Source organism: Dysidea avara, chromosome 9, assembly GCF_963678975.1.
Source record: "Dysidea avara chromosome 9, odDysAvar1.4, whole genome shotgun sequence".
Taxonomy (NCBI): Eukaryota; Metazoa; Porifera; class Demospongiae; order Dictyoceratida; family Dysideidae; genus Dysidea; species Dysidea avara.
Genome location: NC_089280.1, coordinates 18889956 through 18914448, shown reverse-complemented (window position 1 = coordinate 18914448; position 24493 = coordinate 18889956). Strand labels below are relative to the sequence as shown.

The following is a 24493-nucleotide window of genomic DNA, read 5'->3' as shown; positions in this document are numbered from 1 at the left end:
GCAAGCACAAAATCAAAGAAATTGAGATACTCTAATAGAGCAGTCACATAACTTATATATAGGGCGACTACTATTGGGTATGTGACTGCTATAATTTTTTATGCTCGAAATGTTTCATAGGTGCTTTTAAGAACTTTCCCCATTCTAATGGAATAATTTCCAATTATTTCAAGAGTTCCTTATTCATTTAACTACTATTATTCCAGCTGCATATTTGGTAGGTCCCTATGCACAGCTAGGAGTATACAGTAGGGAGGAGGGGGAATTTTAATTGGTGGGTATAATATTATAGGTTTGCAGCAAGAGCACAAGTTTGACAAACCAAAGGTAAGGAAAAAGAGAGGACCCATAACTAACAGGAAACTCATATTGATTCTTCAGAAGTGCTAAAGAGATGACAAGTTACATCTATACATGTATGGAAGAATGTCTTTCTGAAGATTGAGCAGTAAAATGTATTCCATTAATGCAGTCAAAACTACTCCAGTCATTGAGATCCACAATAGAATGTAAGAGTAATGATTCAGAAATTTGGTAACTTGAGTTTTTTCAGTTATACTGTGCACTTGAATCCAGATCTCCACTAATGTCGATACTTATATTTGTCTAATATATTTTGAAGGATATTTATTTGCTGCTAGTTACAGGCAGCGCTTGTCATCGTGAGATAACTGCCCATGAATACTTGAAGGGAACCTTGAGTTTGTATCGTCCATGAAATCATCACTATAGTAAAGTTTGAACCAATCTGTCAATGGCTAGGGGCAGCATGCACCTCTACCTTTTGACTCGCTATCAAATCTGGACCCCACCTTTCAAAAATCCTAGCTACTACTATGAATTACACACTTTTCCGTTAATGTAAACCATGTGCAGCGTCTCAAATATATTTACACTTCCAACCGGGTACTCATCAGTACTTACAATAATGGTGCAGTAAGTAGGGTGCTTATGTTGTGCACTTCACCAGTATAGTTTTGTAGAGATGATGACGCAGTACAATTACCTAATACAACCTGCTGAGCCTTATCAGCAAGCAGAATCGATCACTGCAACTGTACACTGTAAGTTTCCATAGGTAGAACTCGCCCTCTACAGACTGATGTCACATATCACATACTGAAGATTGCCCACAGGATGTGCCCAAAAAATACCCCAGCAAATGCAGACACACTATAGATTATATATAATCATTATCTATGCCCTGCTATGGACACACATACAGACCTCCGCACCATGCATGCACATGCGTACTACTATAGCTACTGTAGGTGGTCATGAGATAGTGGTTATATATCTCATGATTGCTAAGGGACATGTACATGTTTTATCCCAAATCAAGAACAGCCTGTAAGAGTGGCAGCCCAGGAGTATCCTTCAAAATTGACAAAATACATTCTGATTACACGTTCACCGCTGAATCCAAATCTAGACCAAGAATCAAAACACCCCTTGTCTAATCCATAGTGTCCTCTATAGGTTCTCACGTGATGCAATACCATCACGCGGGCTGTTTGATTTTGCGTGTGCTGTAAAGCAATAATCAAATATCATGATATCGATTGCAGAAGATCAATCTCTCCCGCTTGACATAGATGGAACGTAAGTAAAGCTATCTAGTCTTGTTATATTACGGTGTAGCCGTATGTGGTTATTTTCTATATAATGCACACTAAGCCATGAAAACGTCTTCGTATTTTGTTTAGCCTAAACCCAGCCGGGTCATCCATGGCATTTGATAATACTCTGACTGGGGACGCAACTTTTAGCGCTCAAGGTATACGCACCCTTATGTTACTAACCTCTCTAACTCAGTGAATGTGAATGAAGGGGTTATGCCGAGTTTGAATAACTCTGGTCGTGTTTCACCACACCACAGACGAACAATGAAAGACCAAGAAACGGTAAATATCTTTAAAATATTTGTGATGGGAGTTCATGTCTTCTATTTTTGTGGTTCCATAGCAACTACAAGAACTGAAAAAGGAAAATTTTGGGTTGAAGTTACGAATTTACCACATGCAAGAGGCGTTACAAAAGCAATGGGGTGATGACAACCAAGGATGGAAAATGGTAGGAATTTTGTACTATAAGTATTGTCCAGTTGATATTGTTTTAACATTGTCCAAATAAGTAGTTTCAAAATGCGATGTCCTAAATGGAAGTATTCCAAGGCAGCATCATACCCACTATGGACAGATTGGTTCAGTGTTAACGTGCGTGGGTTTTGGTACAGTTAGATTCGTGTAGCCAGACATTTTATTTTGTATCAAACTCTGATGTAAAAGGACAGTAAATATGTGGTATACTGTAGATTTACTGCTTTGTTATGGTGCCATAGGGACTGAGTTGTAGTACCTTGTTTTATGCTTGGCCTAGTATGAAATAAGTCCACCATTGAAACAGACTGTTAGTACATGACATTGTTTATGCAAGCACTTTTGTAAATTTTCTGTGAGCAAATTTCTTTTATCTTGAAAAGGGTCTAGTGATATCCCCAGCATTTGTACCTCTTATGTACGTCTCACTGTAGAGGCAACTGATTTTGTGATGTATGATTCACAGATAGCCATATGTCCAGTTCACAGATTGTGTACTACTTAATATGTCTGTAGTATGTATGGTGCAAAACTTGACAAGTTTTATTGCTTACAAAGCATGACTACTAGTTACTGTTGTAACTTAGGTTCTTTCTAGATAGGTACTCCTAGTTGCAAGTTACTAGTTACAAGAGATGTAACTAGTTATATTACTAGTTACTTTAGAAGTAATGTATTATATTGCAAGTAGAGCTGGGAGATATAAAAAGATTATCTAGATACCTAAATCACCTATCGTAAATATGATAGTGAATTTACTTATCAAGATAATAGTAAATCTTCATAATCTATTGTAAATCAACCACAGTCAGATAGAAAACTTGTGGAAAGGTGTCAAACTAGTTGGGGAAGTACTAAACTTTCTGACTTAACAAACACTACTTGACTATGTATCAACAAATATCTAAAACTGTGTTTACAAGATGCTTATATTATCGAGATAAAATGGTTGTCACTTAGGTTTTATTATTATCACACAGCTCTAATAGCAGGATCAAATAGTTTGGTAAATTATGCAAGCAAGCGGTGTTTTGCCAAACTAAACTCCATCAAATCTTTTGTCCAATACTAATCTATATAAATTCACCAAGCTTTTTCGCCAAAATCCTATCACAGCAAATCCGCCTAACCATTATGTAATTTAGTTACAAAAGTAAGTAGTTAGCTCCAACTCTGACTGCAATTAGATTATAGAGTGCTTATATTGTAACTGAGGTGTTGATTGCAGTCTGTTTGATGTCACTAATAACTAACTTGTCACATATACTGGTTGAGTGCCTCTGCTATTTAACACTTAATATTTAATGTGGAAACAATTAATCATGTGGTAAATGTCATTTGTATCTTGTAAGAGAAGAATGATTGGTACCAAGAAAAGGTTTACATATTGTAACCACATACGAAATGTGTGACCAAGATTGGTACTGTACCAGGAAATGGCTTACACATCACAACAATGATATGTGAGACTTGTTTGCATAATAATTTAGATAAATACCACTGGGTAAAAACATGTGCTACATAAATAGTTTGATTCAATAAACAGTGAAGGAAACTCAAATTAACATATCTAATATACCAATGGATTTGCCTATTCATGGAGAATAAGAATGTCTTTGTTTCGTTTCTGTACCATGAAGCAAACGTGAGTTTCATGGAATCATATGTGATGAAATTAGTTGCCTCTAAGTGAGATGTACAAATGCTGGGGGTATCCTCGAAATTTGCTCACAGAAAATTTACAAACCCTATACTACTGTACAAACACACCATTGAGCAAGGTATTAAAACACTAAAATACAAACTTAAATAGCAGTGATGTATTGATAAATAAAAAAGAATTAAAGGCTATTTAACAAAAGTCTTCTATAGAATGTTGATCTTCAAGTACAAATGGATGAACTGCGGGAGGAAGTTAAGGAGAAAGAGCAGCTACTTGTTAGAGCAAAGTAACATAGATTGTCTCGTGTACAGTTGTCCATGTGTTATCATGTCTACTCTAGGGCAGCAATTGATACAATGACTCACCAACATGATGACCATGTAACTGCAGTGAGTTGTATACTGAAATCTCTGTAGTCTGACACTCGTTTGTGGTAGAAAATTTGTGTCCAATTGATAAGGATGTTGAATTATCTAATCTAGTGCAAATCTTACTTGTGCAGCAAACAGTGTCAGATTAGAGAGGTTTCACTATGGTATGAAATGTACTACATGTATGTAGTATGGGAAGATACAGGATACTAGAATAACATGTGTGTTTACAATTTTCATTTACACCCAGACTATAGATTGTAGGTAGTAAAACTTCTACAGTCAAAACTACACAACCACAGATTATTGTACAAATAAAGATTATATTACACTGCTGAGACCATGTAATACTGGTACTATGATTCATAGAGTAACACATACGTGTGGTTGTGGTTTATAGATGCAGAATGCTCTGGATAAAGCTGGTGACACTGATACTCTAAGACAAGTACTGGAGGACAGAGACTCAACCATAACTTCACTAAGACAGCAACTTGAAGAAGCAGAGGACAGATTGGTAAGCAGTGTACACACCTGTGCCCTGTTTACATTTTGTGTATTGTATCAGTGACAGTGGTCACATACGTATTGTCGCACCTCTAGTTGTTAGTCATTCTTTTGTGTTATGTTTAGAATGAGCTTGAGGGTGCTAAAGAAAACGAAGCAGAGCAAAATTTAGCTGCTCAGAGAGAATTATCAAAGAAGGTATCATTGTTCTGTATGTATAGTATATGATATATATTTGTATGTGTTGTGCATAGGCAAATGAGTTGGATGCACTGCAGAGGTATGTTTAGTACTGATAGTAATGAAACAATTAGAACAGTAAGCTGTTTATGTTTGTATAGAAAATGCAATGATCTCCATTCTAACTGTGGTGGCAAAGAAAAGGAAATCGCTGTATGTAAATATGTAGTTTGTGTATGTACAGCGGTTTCAGCACTTCATGCAATTCAAGCGAGTGGCTGCATACTCATATACAACTTTCCAAAATTGGGCCTCAGGATGCTGTATACACTGTGATTTTCTTTTGCAGGGTTGTAGCACAGGTTATTTGGCTCTCAGTGATTGCATGCATGTGCGTGCGCGTGCGCGCGCGCGCACACACACATGTGTAATAATACTATGCCTTTCATACAAAAATTGGGAGAAATGCTAAAGCCACTGTACCTAAGTGTGTGTATGCGTGCGTGCGTGTGTATGTGTGTGCGTGTGTGTACATGTGTATTGTGTTATCTAACTACGTACCTTAATAGAACATACAGTGTATATCAATTGCTTTGGTGTTAGAGAATATCTACTGCTATAAGAACATGTATATTAAAATGTACTACATTTTTCCAGGGACTGAGGGCCGAGTTGGCTAATACTGCTGGTCAGTTGGCAGCCTCTAATGCTGAAGTTGGTAAGCTGAAGTTGGAGAATGAACAGATGGCACGTGTGGTGGCTGAGGGGAAGAATGAGGTTGCTACCCTGCAAGTCCAACTTGCCAACTCTGACAGGGGCAATGAGCAGCTGCTATTGTTACAAAAAGATTTGGCCAACCGAGACCACAAAATACAGGTACCATGTATACCTACTTGTTCAGCTCTTCACACATAGAAAACATACACAGTGCTGAGTACATACACCCACTACGTTAGTCTCGCATTGCCAGACCCTATTTCTCTGCACAGTACTTATAGACTGGAAATTACAAGTGCCTGCTCCAAAAAGTTTGAGGACTCTACAATAGAAAAGTTCTGCTAGGCCTTGGGAATGAGCAAATACAATTGGGGGATGCTCCAGAGAAAGTAAGCAGAAAAGATGGGGAAAACAAACTTCAAACCCAAAGCAACTTCTGCATTACTATCTAGAAGAGATGTTTTTTTACCATTGACAACTGAGTAAAAGTAATGATGATATGAAGACTGAAAACACTCCTAATGGTATTACAGCATGTTGCATTCTACACAACATAACAGAATGAGAATCGGATGACAATAATTTAGAGCAGCCACCCTCAACAGGAACGTCAGCTGTTCCAAGTGATGGCGCACAGGCTATTTGAAATGCTCTGGTAGAATATTATTCGTAAGGTAAGTACAGTAGGACCTCGATTATCCGAACCCTTGATTAGCATTGACTGTTCTATTAGAGCATTTTGTCTGCAGGTGTATGTTTTATTAGGGTAGTTGAATAAACCTCTGTATATAAATGAATGGGCTTCATTTATCCGAACTAATTCACTTATCTGAACACTTTTGTGATTGAACTGGCACACAGGTATTCAGGTAATAGAAGTCCCACTGTACTGTTAAAACGAGAGCCCACAAACAGTGCAATATGCAAATGGATGGGCTTCTGATAATGATAGTATGCATTGAAAGCTGTCTGTGGATCAAGTCACCACCTAGTCTGGGATTTTTTCTGCATTTTAGTAACACGTTTCTGCACAGGCTTATTGTAGCTTCTTTGCAGGTCTCTAGTGGGATAGTGACTAATAATCAATACTCATTTAAATATCAACACATATTGAAAATAACCAATGAAATGATGACTGTTAATAAAGTACGTATGTCTGGTGACGAGTAATGTAAGTAATGGACATATCAAATGGAGTATGCATCACAGAAGGAGGATAATTCATGGTAGATGACTGGTAGGGTGACTCATGGTACATCATCAAAAATAACCTGACCAGAAATTCTCTGTCTTCCTCGTGTCGTTCATTCTCAACTTCCTTCATTTTCTCTTCTAATTTCATCCTTTCAGTTTGCAGCTCCTTGCTCCATGAACTTATCATCAGAATCTTGAACATCGAGTCTTGAGCACCTTATCCATCATTCCATTCATTGTTTTCTCCAACTGTTCCTCTCGTAACAGCCTTTTCTCTTTTTACTCTCACCTCCTGTGTACCGTGTTTCCCCTTCTATGCCATCATTCTGTGTTTATTCCCGTTAGCACGTGGAGTTTGTCCCTCAAGTGGTGGCATATCATCCAAATTATCTGGTCTTTTCCCCTCTTCACTAATTCCTTTGCTTTGTTCGTCTCTACTATCTAATGATTCTATTGTGTATTGCTGTGTGATAATCGTGAATAATTGATAATCATGAATAATTGATTATCGTGAAAAGTCACTATCGTTACTATCGCAAAATTTTTCATTATCACATTGTAATAATAGGAAACTTCTGGATACTTCTGTAAACTACATGTGGTCAACATGAAATGAGAAAATTCCAGGTATAATTTTGACAAATAATATTTTTGGTCATGATACTGGTTTCCAGAGATAGCTATAAAGCAAGCACAACTGCATAATGAGTGACACAGTGATAATTTATTAGAGACATTTACAGTATCTAATTAGTATTTACGTGTGTAGTCAAGTACTGTGATAATCGTAATAATCGTGATAATGAGGTGCAAAATCGCAATAATATAATTTTCATTATCGCACACCCCTACTATTGTGATGATGCTTGTGTTCATGCTTGAGGAATTTGAGTCAATAACAACTGCAGGCTTGGTCAAAGGCCGTCCACTAAGGATTCTGTTCAACTTATTGGAAAATTTACATTATTACTGTCTTTGTAAAATCCTTCTTTAACTTCTTAATGTGCTCACAACATTGTCCGCCTGTTCAATTGTAACCATGTCCAGCCATATCCCCAACAAACTTGTTGAATTCTTATGCACCCTCCAGTAATACTTGTACACTTTCTTTGCTCCGTAAATCAAGCAACTTGATGGTTTCTTCATCCTGCCATGCTGCCATTTTATGTTTATAAATGCACCACGTGATCTTGTGACACTGAGTCAAGCAGGGTGACGCTAGCTTTTGAGGCGAGGGATCGACTCATGACATGGTAATTCACTTTCCGTTGACACTAGGATTAGAACCAGCTGATCAGTACATATATTCATACCACAGTAGATTTCATAACATTTCTATACTATACAGAAATGAAATGTGCTGTAGCACATCTTTCTTCTGTGTTGCAAATTTCTCCATCTGCTGTATGAGTATCGTAAACAATAGCAGTCCTTTTGTGTTTGCATATATAAGCTACTGATTACCAACGTAAGTGTTCTTTTATTACTGTAGACACAGGTCACTTAGAGTTGGTAAGATGTCTTCAGGGGTGATGGTACATTCTGTGGTGGAGCATTAGAAAAAAGAGAAAAGTCTAACTAATCTTTAGCTGCATACATATGAACACAGTGTAATGACTGTTTGATGATGAATACACTGGAAGCTTGGATGGAAGTTCTTGTCCACATTGTCTAGAGTAATCTTAAACCAGACCAAGCACTGCCATTCCATCCCCCGCCATGGCTCCTTCATTTGTATTGGTTGTCCAACTGTGTCTTCATTTGCACAAGTTACATGATCAGTAGTAACAGGTTGTCCTGGGGAACTATGTTCATCATTGGTGATCTCACTGGACTATAGACAGGAGCAATAAAGGATAAGTCTAGTTCACTGATAAAGCTGGGCATGAATACTCATTCATTTCTATAGTATGATATATCAAAAGCTGGTCAGATACTTGTGATTCACCACTATCATCTGAAATACTACCATCAGCAACACTACTATTAGCAATAGCAGACACCTCTCTACTAAGTGCTGATGTTCTGCTTAGTGAGAACTTGGTAGCTGAATCTTCACACTGACCACTGTCATTGTTGCCAATTGTTTCGTAGTTTCATATAAATACTAGGGTTGCAACTAATATTGGTATTAACTATCTGGATATCCAGATATTTTAACAGGTTTTTGCTTAAGAAAATAAGCATATCAACGTTTTGTGGGAGCACACTGCTTCTCTTTTCATTGATGAACAAACCAGCTGTGGAAAAAAGCTCCCTCAGCTGGTACTGACGTTGCTGGAATGCAAAGACAACACTTGGCTATTTGCGATAATAGAGGGAAGTTATGGCCACTTCTAGACCACCATTGTAGACACTTCTCTTTTCCTTCAGGGGTTGTTCCCTTAAGTACCACTCAAGCTCCTCATCATGTTGATCATTTTGTATGTGTGACTCCACTAATAAAAATTCCATCGCTGTTTCCTTGCTAGCTTCTTGGTTATCATCTGCTATGGCATTCTGCTCCTCTGTTTCTGGATACAGTTCTATGATTTTCTCTTTAACAACTAAATAAACCTGTGAACGCAGTGAATCTGGCAAAAAAAAATTAATGTGGATCAGTCGCTGCTGCTATCAAAGCTGGTCTGTCAACGATCTCTGGATTCTCTTGGTGTGAATCTCGACGAATTCTCCTGTGTGACATTCTGTTTAAATGCCTTAACTGCAGGAAGATCATCAGGTGTAGAAACAAGTTAACAAACCATGAATCGCTGGGTAGTGGGTACATCAGTAACACCAATACTATCTCCGCTTCACATATTACAGTAGTGGCAACTTGAAGAGCTTTAGAGCTATGGCCAGTTTTTCAAATAGTTTCCACTGGTCTTTTAAGTTAAGTATAAGTGTTTGTACTGCCCTTGTGTCCCTTGGTCATCATGCAGAACAGCATAAATTTCCCAGCATTGCTCCAACAGTCTTTCAAACATGAAATAAGTGGAGTTCCACCTGGTTGCAACATTCTGAATATGATTATGTTCACGGACATTCAGTTACTTTTGCTTCTCCTTCAAGACTGTCATAGCTAGTGAAATGGCCAACCAATTTCCGTGCAATGGATGCCAACCTGCTCATTACACTGCTAATGTCGTTATTTATGGCTAATTGCAGTGTGTGGGCGAAACAAGGAACATCACACCAACCAGCTTCTTGATGGCAACATTCATGTTGCTGACATTGTCATGAACAATTGCAGTAAGTTTCTTCTCACGAATCTTTCACTCTTTACTGCAGTGCGAAGTGCCTCTGTGATGTTTTCCCCTGTATGCCTAGTCTGTAGGACTTTACTTTCTAGTTCCCATTTGCTGTTGATATTCAATGTCAAATACAAACTGTGGCATGTAGTAGTCAGCAATGGGTGTGAAGGAGGCTTGTATCCAGGCTCCCTATACTGCAATAACTGCTAGAAACTGCTGCCGTCTACACTTGAAATAGGTTGCATACCCCTCGCAACGAATTCAGCTATAAGTGTAGTTCTCTTGCTTGATCCAGCAGGGGAACAATTCTTTATTTGTATTTGTAAGGATAAAGGCTTGCGCCTGTACATCCATAAAAAATTATACATTATGTACTTAGCTATACTAATTATAATTATATACAAAATCAGATAAACAATTACAGTTACTGTCCAGCAGTGTGTGGGTATTTCGTAATTATACTACCATTTCTAATTATTAAACCAGTTTCACCTTGACTTTTTCTTTCTCTGAGTTGAATGACCAATTGTTGATGCTTTTCACGTTCAAGTACAGTTCTATCTGGGACTATAAAAACTCTTTTAAACTGATCATGACGATATAATAAGTACGAACGGGAAACAACACTAGCCTTGTCATCAGCAGACTCAAAACAGATTAACAAAGGTCTGTGCTTGTTTTCAACCCTTCTTCCCAAACGTGTAACTCTATTAATTGGGGTTTCAAGATCATACACAGTTTTGAGCAAGACAAAAACAGAGAGTTTGTCAGCCACTCTGTCTTTAGCTTCTGGTAAGTCATACATGACAACATTCTTTTTCCTTCTCTCCCTGTCAGCTAATTCGTCAACAATACTTTGTGTAGCACTCAACACAGATGTGTAAGCTGTGGCTGGAGTAGTTGTCACAATAGAGCCGCCAACAAGAACAACGGGATCCTGAGGGACTTTGAGACTTGGTCAACTTCCATCTGTAAACCAGATTGACTTGAAAGCAAACTCTCTATCTTTACACTGAGATCTTCAATAGACTTTCCAATTTGGGCTGTCAGGGTAGATACAAGAGACTTGTCAAACCTTTGAAGCAAGTTTTCAACTACATTGGAAATTTTAGCCGATTCGTTCACTGATGATCTCACAAATTCAGCAACTATGCATTTCATTCGTGCATAACACTTGTTATAGTTGCAGTGGTATGCAATATTTGGTATTGACTTTGCAAGGGAGGAAAATGATTTGTAACGTTTACTACCAATGTTCTCACACAAAGCATGAAACCAACCCTCACACAAATCACATTGAAATGCTTCACCCTTTACACCATCAGCATCACATGTTTCATTACAATGACCACATATATCTACTGATATCTTGTTTACTGCAGTTAGCTTATCTGATAGTGAAGGGAGAGTCTGAGTGACAGAATTCTCAGGAGATCCAACTCCTTGGTGCTTTTTTGATTAACTGACGTCTGGAGACAAGGATGCCTCATCCATCGTTCTCTTGAGAGCTCCGTTAGACATTGGTACTACAAAATCACTTTATTCCAATACCTGCACACCGGCAGGCAATATCGCAACAGTGGAACAAACCGGGACAAATCCAGCGAGAACTTAATCAAGCCCTTCCTGACGGCCACCAGACTGCTCCACAAAAAGAGGACGCAAGGAAAGAAGGGAGTGAGATTTCACAAACCACTCCCACAATTGAACTTATCCACCTTTATAACTGGAAGCGATAGTTGTGTATGCATATTGTCATCCTTTTTATCTTCCTTTACCTTGGAAATTTGCTTCACTTACTCGTCCCACCCGAATGAGCCAAGGTCACTCCATCACATGTTTTGCACATTGCTTTCTTTGAACTTCTTTACTTTCTCAACAACATCAGTGAGTTCAAAGAAAGCCCATAGCTGCTCTTAGCATTTCATATATAGTTTGCACAATGATTCCTCTTAAACTCTATCACCTCACTTGAAAGCTCTTTAGCATACTCATTCACACCTTGCTTGTGCACTTCTTGTTATTGGTTGCCATTTACATAATATGTACATGACTATAATAAACGAATCTTTGAGCACCAGTTTAGGTATCCGGATACTTGATCCTTAGCAAATGTCTGAATGGAGCAAATATTTGTTGCAGCCCTAATGAATACAATTAAACAGCATTCATAAGTTATAGAAACTCTGTATAACAGACTCTACAATGTTGACAAACTGCTTTATGGAGGATGTGTTGTCTTATAAATTAAAATACAGCTCCATAGACGTCCGCAAGGTCATGTCAATTGAATGGTTAAATACAGTGCCTGTTCTCAGTTACATAGGTGTCTCATTTAGATGCTATACATATATATGTACATGAAACCTACCTCTATAAATCGTCTGCCAAAAGCAAAACCTTGGCATTATGAAGGAGGTTGATCAATGCAATGATCCGCTTGTGGGACAGGCAAATCATTAATGGTTGCAAGCACTTGTATACCTAAAATCATTATAGCATTATTCATTTTACTTAGACATAGATTTTGCATGTCCATACCTGTTTGTTAGCACCTTTGGTATATAACGTAACTGATACGGCTCTTTGCACAAGGACCTTGTGAGTGATCAACTTTTAATGATGATTCCAATAACAAAACATATCAGGGTTTCACTAACATGTGATAAGATAAACCTCATAAAGGCAATCAAAGTAGGAAGCTTTGTTTCAAACTCTAGAAAGATGGTTTTCCAGTTAAACTGTTAAACAGCTTCATTAATGTCACCCATCATTAAGGGTATTTTTGTGTTGCATGTATTGGTGAGCTTGTTGCAGATATTTCTCTCAAAATTTCATACATAAGAATGTACGAGTCGACCGGTAGGGGTGTTTTGACAAAGTAATTTGTTCGGTGTCTGCAATTGTGATGTTGAACTTGGTCTTTTTCTGTCCCTTGTGCACTGTCATTGAAAGTGACTGAGTATTCACTGACATTCTTGTCAACTTCCTTGTGATGTCATTAATCTTATGTTTCATGTCTTTCTCAATCCGTTCAGCAGAATTAGCCAGGTTATTACAGCAGTTACACAAGTAAGCATTAGTGTTGCACTCATTATAGGAAGACAATGGTCTCTCAGTGCACTGTAGAAGGAGAGCATTAGCAAGAGGGAAAGCCATACAAATGTGATGAGGCCATCCTTGCCACCCTCTTAAGTTTGTGGTCCAGGCCAATCAACGCTCACATACCAAGGGGTGAAATGCCAGCAGAACTTTTTTATTCGAAAGTCCCCAGACCCTTTAGGAGCAAGCATTTATAATTCCAATTGATAAGCGCCATGTGGAGAAATAGGGTCTGAGATTATACCACACACCCTCGTTACACACATGAGCATGTACACACCAATGCAAAGCAAAGCTTCTGGCAGCTGTGCAAAATGCAGGTTTTGCCATCCAGCGAACTTGGTGGGATGCCTGTGCACCATTCAGATACTTGAGTCTGTGCTGGGACAGGACTAGACTAGTAACCCACAGGGGAACTGTCCAGGTCTCACATAGAGAAAATTCAAAGTACCGCAACACCTTCAAGACCACTAAATGAGACAAAGACAGTTTGGGAATTTGCTTTCCCAGTTGACATCAGGTTCCCATTTAACAGCTTGCTCAAGGAAACAACAGCAACAACACCTAGACATCAAACCTTTCAATTACCAGGCTGGTGCTCTAACCATTTGGCTAGCTGCTTTACACGTGCACATGCACACACATTCGCACACACACGCACACACATTCGCACATACACACACATGCTCACAGTATACACATTACATGTACATATAATGCTTACACACATGTCTTGTCTACTTTCAGATATTAGACAAGGCACTGGAAGCCAAAGAGGCAGAGGTGTGTTACTCTGTGTTAAAACATTGTTACTGCACACAATGCCCACTGTAGCTAGCTGGTGTTCAGAAAGTTCTTGCTGCACGTGAGCAATCTCTAGCTGGTGCAGCCAGAGAAGCCGATGCCAGACAACACCAAGTGAGCTATGTCTGTTACTGTCTATGTCATTGTCTGTTACTGTCTATGTCATTGTCTGTTACTGTCTATGTCATTGTGTGTTACTGTCTATGTCATTGTGTGTTACTGTCTATGTCATTGTGTGTAACTATTTATAATGTACAGCATGATGAGGATGTGGCAAAATTGAATCATGCCCTGAAGCAGTTACAGGATGTTCAACAGCAGGCTCAGGTGTGTGCTTGCTTGTATACGTATGTGTGTGTGTACGTGTGTCTGTAGTATGTGCGTGTGTGTGTGTTATAGCACAGTGTGCATGTGTGTGTGTGTGGTAACATTGAACACGATGAGCATTGAGCATAACGTGACTCGTACTTTTCATAGTATGTTTTCTTATCTCTTGTCCTGTACACAGCAAGCAATCAATGAGAAAGATCAAATGATTAAAAGACTACAGGAAGAGCTCGCTGAAGCAAAAGCTAAATTAAATGTGAGTTGCCTTAATCTCATCTACATGTTCGAATATGTTGGGCACTGCGTGAACTATTAATCTTATAGGAAGCTGATGGTAGGCTGCTTCAACTCAGCACTAACCAAACTGCAGAGCTGGTAAGAAGGCGTATGTACTGTAGCACCACTGTATGCTCTGTGTGTGGCATGTTTGTGTACGCTATCACCCAGTGTATCGGTACAATGTGTGTGTCAAATCAGAACCAATAGTTGTTGTTTTAATATTTTTGTTTATAAAGCTACTCCAATATCAATTAATAAATACTCATGCTGATTATCATTAGTGATAATTTGGCAGTGTTATAGCTGGAAATAGTGTTGAGTGTAATTCCAGTATAAGAGGTGTATGCACGTAGGCTATCCATTGAGTAGCACATACGTAATTTACCTTTTTTGCATGAAACGTGTCATAGCATAATAAAATAATGTATCAAACAGTATGGTAGTACTGTTTAAGTAGGGATCCACCAAAAAATGATGCGCAACATCTAAAATTCCGCCTTCAAATATCATCCTAGAGATATCTTATGCGATGAAAATCACCTTTACCTAATAATATTAGTTCATCTAGCATCAAATATAAACAAGAATTGTGTCAGACATTTGAACAAAAAGATTTTGAAAATTTTTTAGCGGGTCAAGCAGTACTGCAAATGAGCCAAATTTCAAGATCATGTGTAATTGCATCCATGAGTTATTAAATTTTTTTTGAGGATCCAGCTCAACACGTACATACTATATAATAGGTAGCTGGATATAGATTTTTTTTTTAATTGCTAAAACTCGGATTTTAGTCTCACTGCCAGCCTGACCACAGTGGCCTGGCCACCATTTTATGCCACTATAACAAACTCACCAGTGGGATGTGCCTTTTGGGGTTCCGAGAAGTGTGTGCCCTCTGCGCCTTGCCTTTCCTTTTATTTTCAATCAGGTTAGTCTTCTTTCTTTACCATGCAATGAAACCATATTGAGGCATCAATTTTTCCTATCAACACTTTCCTTGAGCAACATATTTAGATGCTGCAAACTTACTGAAGTGCTTATGCTCAGTAGTTGTAACTTCACAATGGGTTCAATGCCATGCCTATTAATTAATTAATGCGATCTGGTTGATAACGATTGAGCACCAAGACCGTACCTCTTAGCAGTCTATCATTATGACACACCCCATTATTATTGTATGCTAGCACAATGAAATAGTAGCACACACCCTGATAGTGAAAGGCCGACTCAAGATACTCTAATACAGCAGTCACCCTAATAGAACAGTCATATGTATATAGCTGCATGCTATAACAAAAAATTATAGTATTTAAAATTGAAGTAGGGATCCAAGCAATATAGTTGCTAAACAAGAGACGAATGATGTTATTACAGTATAGCTCGGTGGGAAAATCCGTACTTTGGCATTGAACAAAATCATTGTTATATCATGTCTATGAAGGTCTAAATTTCAAGGATAAAATTTTCACTGGTAACCCCCAAAATTGCAAAAGATCAGCAAAAGTTTTCCCCTTGAAATATTTAGGCTATACGGTATTAGTGTATTTCATTAACTTGGAAGGTAAATATATTTTCTTGTAAAACACATAGAACAGGCAGTACTTTATGAACATTGTTGGGACTGATATGAACATTGATAAATGTACAGGGTGTAAGTATCTTCATCGCTGGGTATTGGTATTTTGTTGTATCGGTGGAATATTAATTTGTACACACATTAGCACTATACAAGTGTGAGCATAACATACCTATCTCATAGTTCAGTAGTGGCATCACTAGATCTTGACTTTACTAAATATCATAGGGAGTTCTACGTAATAAAGCAGAAGAGCTGGAACAGGCGTTAGACCAGAAAGAAAGTATGTTTTATAAAATGGCTGGTACTATCGGTTGTTACTATCATTGCTCCAGAGCAATTGAAAGCTCTACGAGAAGAATTGGATAGGATCAAGAATGCTAGAGATGGAGCAGTTAAAGATTTAGAGAAAACAAGGCTAAAGGTATTAATTAAGCCTGTTGATAGCAGACACTCGACATTTTTATTTAGCCAAATATTTTTACATAACAACAGAACAATTTAAATAAGTTATTAGGTACTATAGGACCGTAATACTTTGGCCAAGGCCCTATCTAGGAGATTGCTACTTCAGAAAACATATATCCGTGTGTCTTTGCATGCAGGCGTTGGATACTGAGTACCAGATGAAACAGCTGGAAAATGAACTAAAGAACAAAGGAGAACAGTTGACCAGAACAGAGTAAGGATTGTGGCATGCTAATTGTGTATATAGCAGTGATGGTGTGAGCATGTAAATAAGCATATTTTTCTGTTAGGATTACACTGCATGCACCTTTATTTAACTGTAGATCTGACCAATCAGTTATTTTCCTGATTTTCATGTATGAATGCAGTTTGGTTCTATGTTAATCTTTCAACAATATGTCCACTGCCTCTTCTATGGTGCCTGCATCCATAAATTCCCAAAATACCCATAACTTTCTACTAGATAAACGTTAGCACATCATTTTTGGACATCAAGTGGAAACTAACTTGACTTATAACTTCAAGGGTGAGATCATGACACACCCACTGGAGGCATGGTTGATAAACATCAAGTATAGATTTTGAGAAATTTCTGTGCTGCCATAAATCTCAAGGTGCTATGCTTTCTTGCACAGATTGTCATTCACACCACGTAACTTTTCACAGAAGATTTTTTACCTACAGAACAGTAGCCTTGATTTATAACAATAACAGTTTCAGTCACATCCACGTCATTTTTATAAAAAAAGAAATTTCAAGTAGCATACAAAAGCTATTGACTTACAATAAAGATCACAGGAATGTCAGTAAAATGTTATTGAATCTCACTCTTGAATCTCACAGAAGACATTTGTCTAACACAAAATAGTTGTATAGAAGTAATTTCATAAAGTTTAAAAGATTTTTTTTCTTCTTCCATCACATGCACGATTGTCAAGATTCATTTTGCATAGATCACATTTTCGTCTCACTTCGCCATTTTATTAAGTTACAATCATGTGATACTACACACCGTATGACATGCCATGATGTGACAAGTCTTTTGATGTTTATCCCAGCACTGTAGTGTATATGGGGACAAAGCTACAGCAGGATTTCTAAGTATAAACAAAGAATCAGTTTTAAAACAATGTTTTAATACCTTACTATTGTTCAAGATAAAAATCTTTGGTCCCGTAGCGATCACCATTGTATAAGGAATAAAATGGCAGTTAATTCATGGAAATAGTGCATGTGAGTGTCAAGCTATAAGATTTTGAATGGAATGGTGTAAATCTAATGCGTAAATTTTGGGAATTCATGGATGCTTGCACCATATAGATTTACTATTTAATTTGTATGACTCACTCGTTGTAGATATGATTTAGAGCAGGCAAGGTTAGCTATGAACCAGCAGAGGGAAACTCAGTACACTACACAAGAAGCTGAAGCAGAACTGGTTAGTGAGTAGTTCCAGAGAATTAGTAGTGCCGAAAAGCAAAATTTTAACTTCTAGTACAGTGGTCACTGCCTTCGATTAACTGAACATTCTGAGGAATAACTGTTCTATCAGTATGGTGTGCATTCTATCATAGTAATTGAATGTATATGAATGAATGGGCTTTGCTTATCTAAACTATTTGGTTACCTTGATGCACTCGGCGTCACTGTAGTTATAATGGAATGAGTCAGGCAAGCATTTCTAATTCACGCACAAATAAAACTTGAAAATTATATTTCTCATAACTTTGCACCAGAGGTTATAAAGAAACTTTTCACCCACTACTTTGTTTTTATATCATCATTTCATTAAAAAAAAATTTGCTACCATGTAAACAACATCAGGCTTTATTTGTCCCATTGTCCCTTTGAACTGAATGCACAACTATTTGCAAACTCATGAACAGTTGTCCACTCATCTTATGCATAACACATAATATGTTCTAACTGTGTACAGTCTACCTGTAGACAATATACTTTAGTCATATTAGCCTTTTAAGAGTGGTTGCACGTTATTGTAATTCTTGAGTGAATTCCTACTTCGCAAACTTTGTAATTGGATAATTAGGCTCCAACCTCTTATTTGTGAAACAAAGAGATTATATTGTTTAGTGTACTGATCTACAATTCCATTGCAGTTGAAGCTCAAGTCACTTAATGAAGACCTCCAACGATCATTAACAACTAAAGAAGGTGAAATAGCTGGTCTGAAGGAAGCTATGCACCTGAAGGAACAAGTCACCAAAGTAGGCTCATGCTGTGCATCTACTGAGTGTTCTATTAGAATATTTGCTGGTAGTGATTGTTGTATTAGAGCATTTTAGTATTACAAATTTTTGTGCAACTTCCATTGTTTAGTGCTAATTGTATAAAAATATAAATGTATGTTGGTTATGTACAGTGCTAGAAATATAGGTCAATTGATCAGTCATTTGCGAAAAGATCAGTTTGTTGTTTTCCTCTTTGCAAGTAGAATATTAGTAACTTTTTTTGGCCAGCTACTGGTCTAAAAATTGCTGTTTCTAGCTCTGTTTATATGCTATGTTGGGTTGTGGTTTCGTTGCACCAGTATCACTGCCAATGCTGGCATTGTGGCTAACCCAGTCTACTTTGCTCTGCTGGTGGGTGTGGCTGGTGCAACAGCAAAGGAGCACCAGTGAGGAGATGTATGAATGTTGGCTGCTAAGATATGCCATCATTTCTGGAGCCCTCACACAAATTTTATAAAATTGTCTATATAGTGATGTTGCTCACTCATGCATGCTATACACACATGTTATACGTAAATGCATGGACTACATGCGCACGCACATACACACACTCACTACGCACCACACACATACTACACACACACCACACACGCACACACACACACACAGATGCACATACTGACACTACATGCTCACACATTTCACATACACATTCACACATACTCACACACATGTTACAATGAAGTACTACTGACTGATGATCATTATTTTTCACTACTAATAGGAGCTAATTGCTCGACAGCAGCAGTTACTGAATCAGAAGGCTGAGGTTGAAGCAATGAAGAATGATGCCAACAGAGAAAACCAAAGGCTAATGGTAGGGATGAAGTCCTTGTGGCACAATGGCATAAATAACGTATTTCCAGTAGCCATTGTGTCCACTGTAGAATTACTGATCCTATACAAATATTTATAGTGAAAAACAGATGTGTAATTGCTTGTTAATGCATACGTGTATGTGACCATTTCAGCAAAAACCTGCCTAGTTTGTACAAATTCTAAATTTCTTTATATTTTCTCATCATTATCTACAGTGTAAAAGGAATGGACCACCAAAGTTTCTGTTGAATAGTTTTGGAACTATAGTGCTAGACAGTAGGAAGAGCAAGAAAATAAAATTAATTGTACAGTATGTTACTATACTGAAAATAAACTACAGGTGCTTACATTTGCGGCCATAACTACCATTAGCATTAGTCTATAGCATTGAGATTTGGATTTAAATGTTTACCATGAATTGGCAAAACAACAAATGTATGGATTTAGCCCTGTAGTCAGTTGTGCATACATGAAGGCTATTTTATTGAAGAAATGATGATCTTGTTTACGTCTACTGTAAACAAATCCAAATGACACACATACCATTGCGACTACAGAGGTGTATAGGTTTAATTGATTTGAGACTGGCTTCCCTAAGTAATGGCTTGATTAATTTCACCATTTATATATTTTTAAAACACATGTTTGTGCAAACTAGGTGGGTTTGTAGAGACAGTTATATATTGTAGTAGAAGTAGAGTAATAATTATCGTTTTTGTAACCTGTGTTAATTGTAATGCTCTACAATGTATATCTTGCTAGGAGGTGTATCAAGTGTGTATTATATATATAGTTGACCATTTATGTATATTACTCCAATAGGGCAGTCATGTACATTATTGTATATATACGTATCTTGTGTACAGCATGAGTTGCAACAACTTCGACAACAGCTTGTTAAAAGTTCTGAAGCCATACAACAGTTGAAAGATCATGTGAGTTCATTGGAGCAGGCCAGACAACAGTTAATAGATCAGCTTAGGATGAAGGTGTGATATATTTCTGATTGTGGTGTTGGGTTTATGATCCTGTCACAGGACGAAGAGTTATCTGAACTGATTAAAAAGTTACAAGAATTGCAGCAGATTCCACAGCATGAGGTAACATAGTATTAAGTACACCTTTTTAAAGAGCAGGTATTTCAAAGATTCTAAATGCATGTGTTTGTGACATTTTGATACAGTGTTTTTGTTTAGACATCACCTTCACCGAACTCTGTGAAGCACTTTCTCCAGTCTATTGTCCAGGGGTTGCATAGTGTCCAAACTGAGATAGCTGCTGGCAGACATGACTCTTCACAAGCTAGCAGGTACAAATACAATTGTGGTTTGGAGAAATGATGTGTATTGCACAATAACATGATGTTACTTGCTGGAACCAACACCCTGAAATGTGAACATTTTGATAACCAGGGCATTTGTGTGTGGTCTCATTTGTATTGCATACATTTTACATACCCCTCTAATCAGGACTATCACATTCTGGCCCCATGGTATCCTGTTAGAGTATAGTTTCACTGCACACTTTAGTGCCAAAGTTGGCCAGATACGTACATAGATACAGTGGGTCTAACCAACTGGTTATATATTTGAGGAGTATGTAATGCTTTGACATGTGATCATGCTTATGTTGTGCTTTTCCATGTAGTTCAATCAAATCTCAACTGAGTCAGTTGGCAGAGTTGCAGCGACAATTGGCAGAACTGTCCCCGGGACGAGATGCTACTCCCAAGCTATCCATCTACACAGTAGCCCCAGGTGATTCAGTGATAACACCTGCTGAAAGTGTTGCTTCAAGTGATGACGATGATCATGTTGATGATGATCATGTTGATGATGATGATGATGATGACGATATTCCACCACTAGCTGCAGGAGAATCATTGCTGAGCCTCACTAGCCCTAACACCAAGGCTAAAGTTAAGATAGCAGGCTTGGAAGCAGAGCTGGAGGAAGTGAAACTCCTAAATGAATCACTACAAAGTCAACTTAAAGAATATGATCACAAATTTGAACAGCAAAAACAAGACCATGAATCAACACATGAAGGGTTAGCTACACAGGTGTATGAGCTCCAAGCACAGTTGCAAGTGTCCGAAGCAAAATTACAAGAGCATCTTGCAAATGATGCGGTTAATGAAGAGGAGGTAGAAGGGTTGAGAAGACAAGTGGACAACTTATCCCAACAATGCAAGATATTACAGGCACAGCTACAAAAAGCTAATGCAGAAATCCAAAGACTAAAAGGACTTCAAACAACACCACCAAAGATTTCTTCTTCACCGAAACGCACCCTTCATACTACCTCAGACACTAAGCTACAGTTTTCATCTCCAACTAAATCACCAATTTCTGGTAGTGTCAAAGCTCTCCAGGAGAAATACCATGAGAGTATTAGACTAAATCAAGAGCTTCAAGAGAAACTCCATGCTCAACTAAACACCACTCCACCCCGTTATATACCCGATTCTTTCACACCTTCACCTGGTACATCTCCCAGAAAACAAGCAGCTGAAATGTTAGTTACTTCCTTGTGTAGTTGTGTTGTATCATTTTGTCTAACAGAGCTCATTTAAAGGAGACGGTGTCTACATTACAAGGACAGCTTGATAAGGCCAAACAGGAAGGGAACAACTTAAGACAACAAGTGATAGAGTTGCAGCAGTCAAGTGATATGAAACAACAGGAAACAGACAGGTATAAGTTTGTTGATGATGAGCAACAACTATTTTGATATCAGTTTTTCTCAATTATGCAGTCATTTATATTTCATTACTGAATTCAATTCATTTCCTGCAGGGGCATGTCCCCAGAGACCCTATGCAGAGCATGAAGTGTGCTTCATACTCTGTGCAAATTGTATCAGCCAGTTACCACTGTTCTTAGCCCCCTCATTTAATACTTGGCTGCTATGCCGTAAGGTATATTAATAGAGTTAACCTTTCATTCCTTCTCATGTTAGTAATTTGCATTTGCTGTTGTATTATATCATACGCAAATTTTTTTCTTTTAACATTGTTGGTCATTATAGGCTCCATCATGATCTTGCTGATGCCAAGAAGAAGATATCTGCTCTTGAAGACCAACTGGGCAAGATATTGAAGGACAAGAACAGAGCTCTGGAGGAGCTAACCAGAAAGAATTCCTTATTGGCTGAGCAATTGAGTGCCTCTCTTGCTGAAAATGAACAACTCAAATTACAACAGTCAACAGAAGATGAAGAGCTGAGAGAACAGTTGGATAATGCACTAACAGAACTTGGAGAGTTGAGGAAACAGTATGTTCTACTGGTTGTGGTAGTGTGCGTTTACTCTTGTATGGTGCATCCTGTAGGAACTCCTCATTACAGTCTCAGTTAAGGCTGCTTGCTCAGCAGTTAGCACAAAAGGAGCAACAGATAGCTAGCTTGCAGACGGAGCTATCAATCTATCAACAACTTCTTGGAGACCAGAGGAGCTCATCACCTCTTTCCAGAGGCAAAGGTAGTCCTGGTGTAACTTGTGTCTTGTGTGTGCATTTGTGGATGCGTGTGTTGGTGTTGTGTGGTGTACACTCATGCTGCATGTATGTTCATGTACATTTAGATGTCACTGTACTACAGTAACAATTAAACAATGTACCTGCAGGTCAGACTGGGAATATTCTCAAGCTACTGGAGGAGGTTCGTGCACTGCGTGATCAGCTAGGTGCAGGAATTCAGAGTAATGCAGATTTATCTAACGAACTACGTAAGAAACTAGAAGAAAGTGGAGTCAATTTGAACTTGTCCGGTCTAAACCAAAACGGCTCGTACCACCCTGTGATTAGTGTACCCCATGATTCAATGGGATCACATGATACGACAGGTTCACAAGCCACAGTGATCAGTGTTGGATCACACAGACCAGCTCATTCAAGAAATACCACTTTGATATTATCGGACAGTGGAGTAACTGTACCATCAGTAGCAAAAATATCAACACAAGCATCCTCTAGATCACAGCCATTTGCTTCCAGTCCAACTGGAGAAGATGAGACTGATTTTGTGGAACCTGTGTTTGATCATCAAGTTGGATCAAGATCAAGACCAGTAGAGACACGTCCTAGGAAAAGAACTACTGACAGTTCCATCAGCTGTGCTAGTCCAGGTGTAGATAAGATGATACAGACAATATCAGAGGCAGAAGGAAGACTAAAACAGGCCCTGGAGTCATCTGGTATTCAGGGCATTGATCGGTCTTTCCTAGAAGAACTGTTAAGATATTTGGAGCAACAGAGAAGGGAGCTAGACGAAGGAAGACAACTTCTCGGCATGTTAGATGGAGACTCAACTGGGGTTAGTACCTATTGCTCCTTAATTATATATTATTATCTGTATTGAAATCTTTTAGGTTCCATTTAGACTAGATTTAAGCAAAATATATGAACAATGTGAGTAATACACCTATTTAGGTATTCTCAAGTCATTGATCTTGTATTTTGCAGTGTTACAAGCTAAGGCGCTAGCTGGAGAATCTAAAAGTATATTACAAAAGAAACATTTTCATACTCAGAAGCCAAGGAAGTTATAAATAATGTTCACTGTTTTATATTCATCAATTGTACATGTCTTTTTATTTGAATGTAACACTCGTTAGAATCTGTTCAGTGGATAGCGATTTTTCATGAATTACGTATGTATTGTATTCTCTGGTGTAGATGCATGGAGATGTGTGTAATGTTTTTGGCTAGAAGGTGAGCAGTTGTACCTGTGGAAGTACAGTGTACACATCATATAGTATTGTTGCAGATTAGTGGTTACTATAGCGTAACTAAAGTGATACATGAACTTCAGTAGTAAATGTACTGATCAGTGTGTGAACACTATTTCTGTATTTTAATGACAATAATGATAGAAATTCTGTCCTGCTAATATCACACAGGACCA

The 24493-nt window shown here is 38.1% G+C and overlaps 1 protein-coding gene across 1 annotated transcript; it reads left to right on the top strand.

The window, feature by feature from the left end:
* Positions 1-1475: 1475 nt before the first annotated feature.
* LOC136265461 (early endosome antigen 1-like) lies at positions 1476-24322 on the top strand. Its single transcript, XM_066060334.1, has 32 exons — positions 1476-1602; positions 1707-1777; positions 1831-1904; positions 1966-2073; positions 3972-4048; positions 4103-4151; positions 4534-4650; positions 4767-4838; positions 4895-4920; positions 4982-5033; positions 5478-5696; positions 13814-13849; positions 13901-13984; positions 14129-14197; positions 14379-14453; positions 14522-14572; positions 16281-16335; positions 16388-16476; positions 16658-16734; positions 17877-17958; positions 18638-18745; positions 19494-19586; positions 20455-20577; positions 20626-20688; positions 20785-20897; positions 21236-22105; positions 22153-22284; positions 22619-22864; positions 22921-23069; positions 23214-23902; positions 23958-23997; positions 24052-24322. The coding sequence occupies exons 1-32, from the start codon at positions 1553-1555 to the stop codon at positions 24135-24137; spliced, it is 4245 nt and encodes a 1414-aa protein (XP_065916406.1). The 5' UTR covers positions 1476-1552; the 3' UTR covers positions 24138-24322.
* The last annotated feature ends 171 nt before the right edge of the window (positions 24323-24493 follow it).

What these genes read in the sequence shown, in the direction of transcription:
- LOC136265461 (XM_066060334.1), top strand. Translation starts at nt 1,553, where the DNA reads ATGATATCGATTGCAGAAGATCAATCTCTCCCGCTTGACATAGATGGA. An exon ending in CCGATGCCAGACAACACCAA is followed by an intron (nt 13,985 to 14,128) that starts GTGAGCTATGTC and finishes TATAATGTACAG; the next exon opens with CATGATGAGGATGTGGCAAA. An exon ending in ATGTTCAACAGCAGGCTCAG is followed by an intron (nt 14,198 to 14,378) that starts GTGTGTGCTTGC and finishes TCCTGTACACAG; the next exon opens with CAAGCAATCAATGAGAAAGA.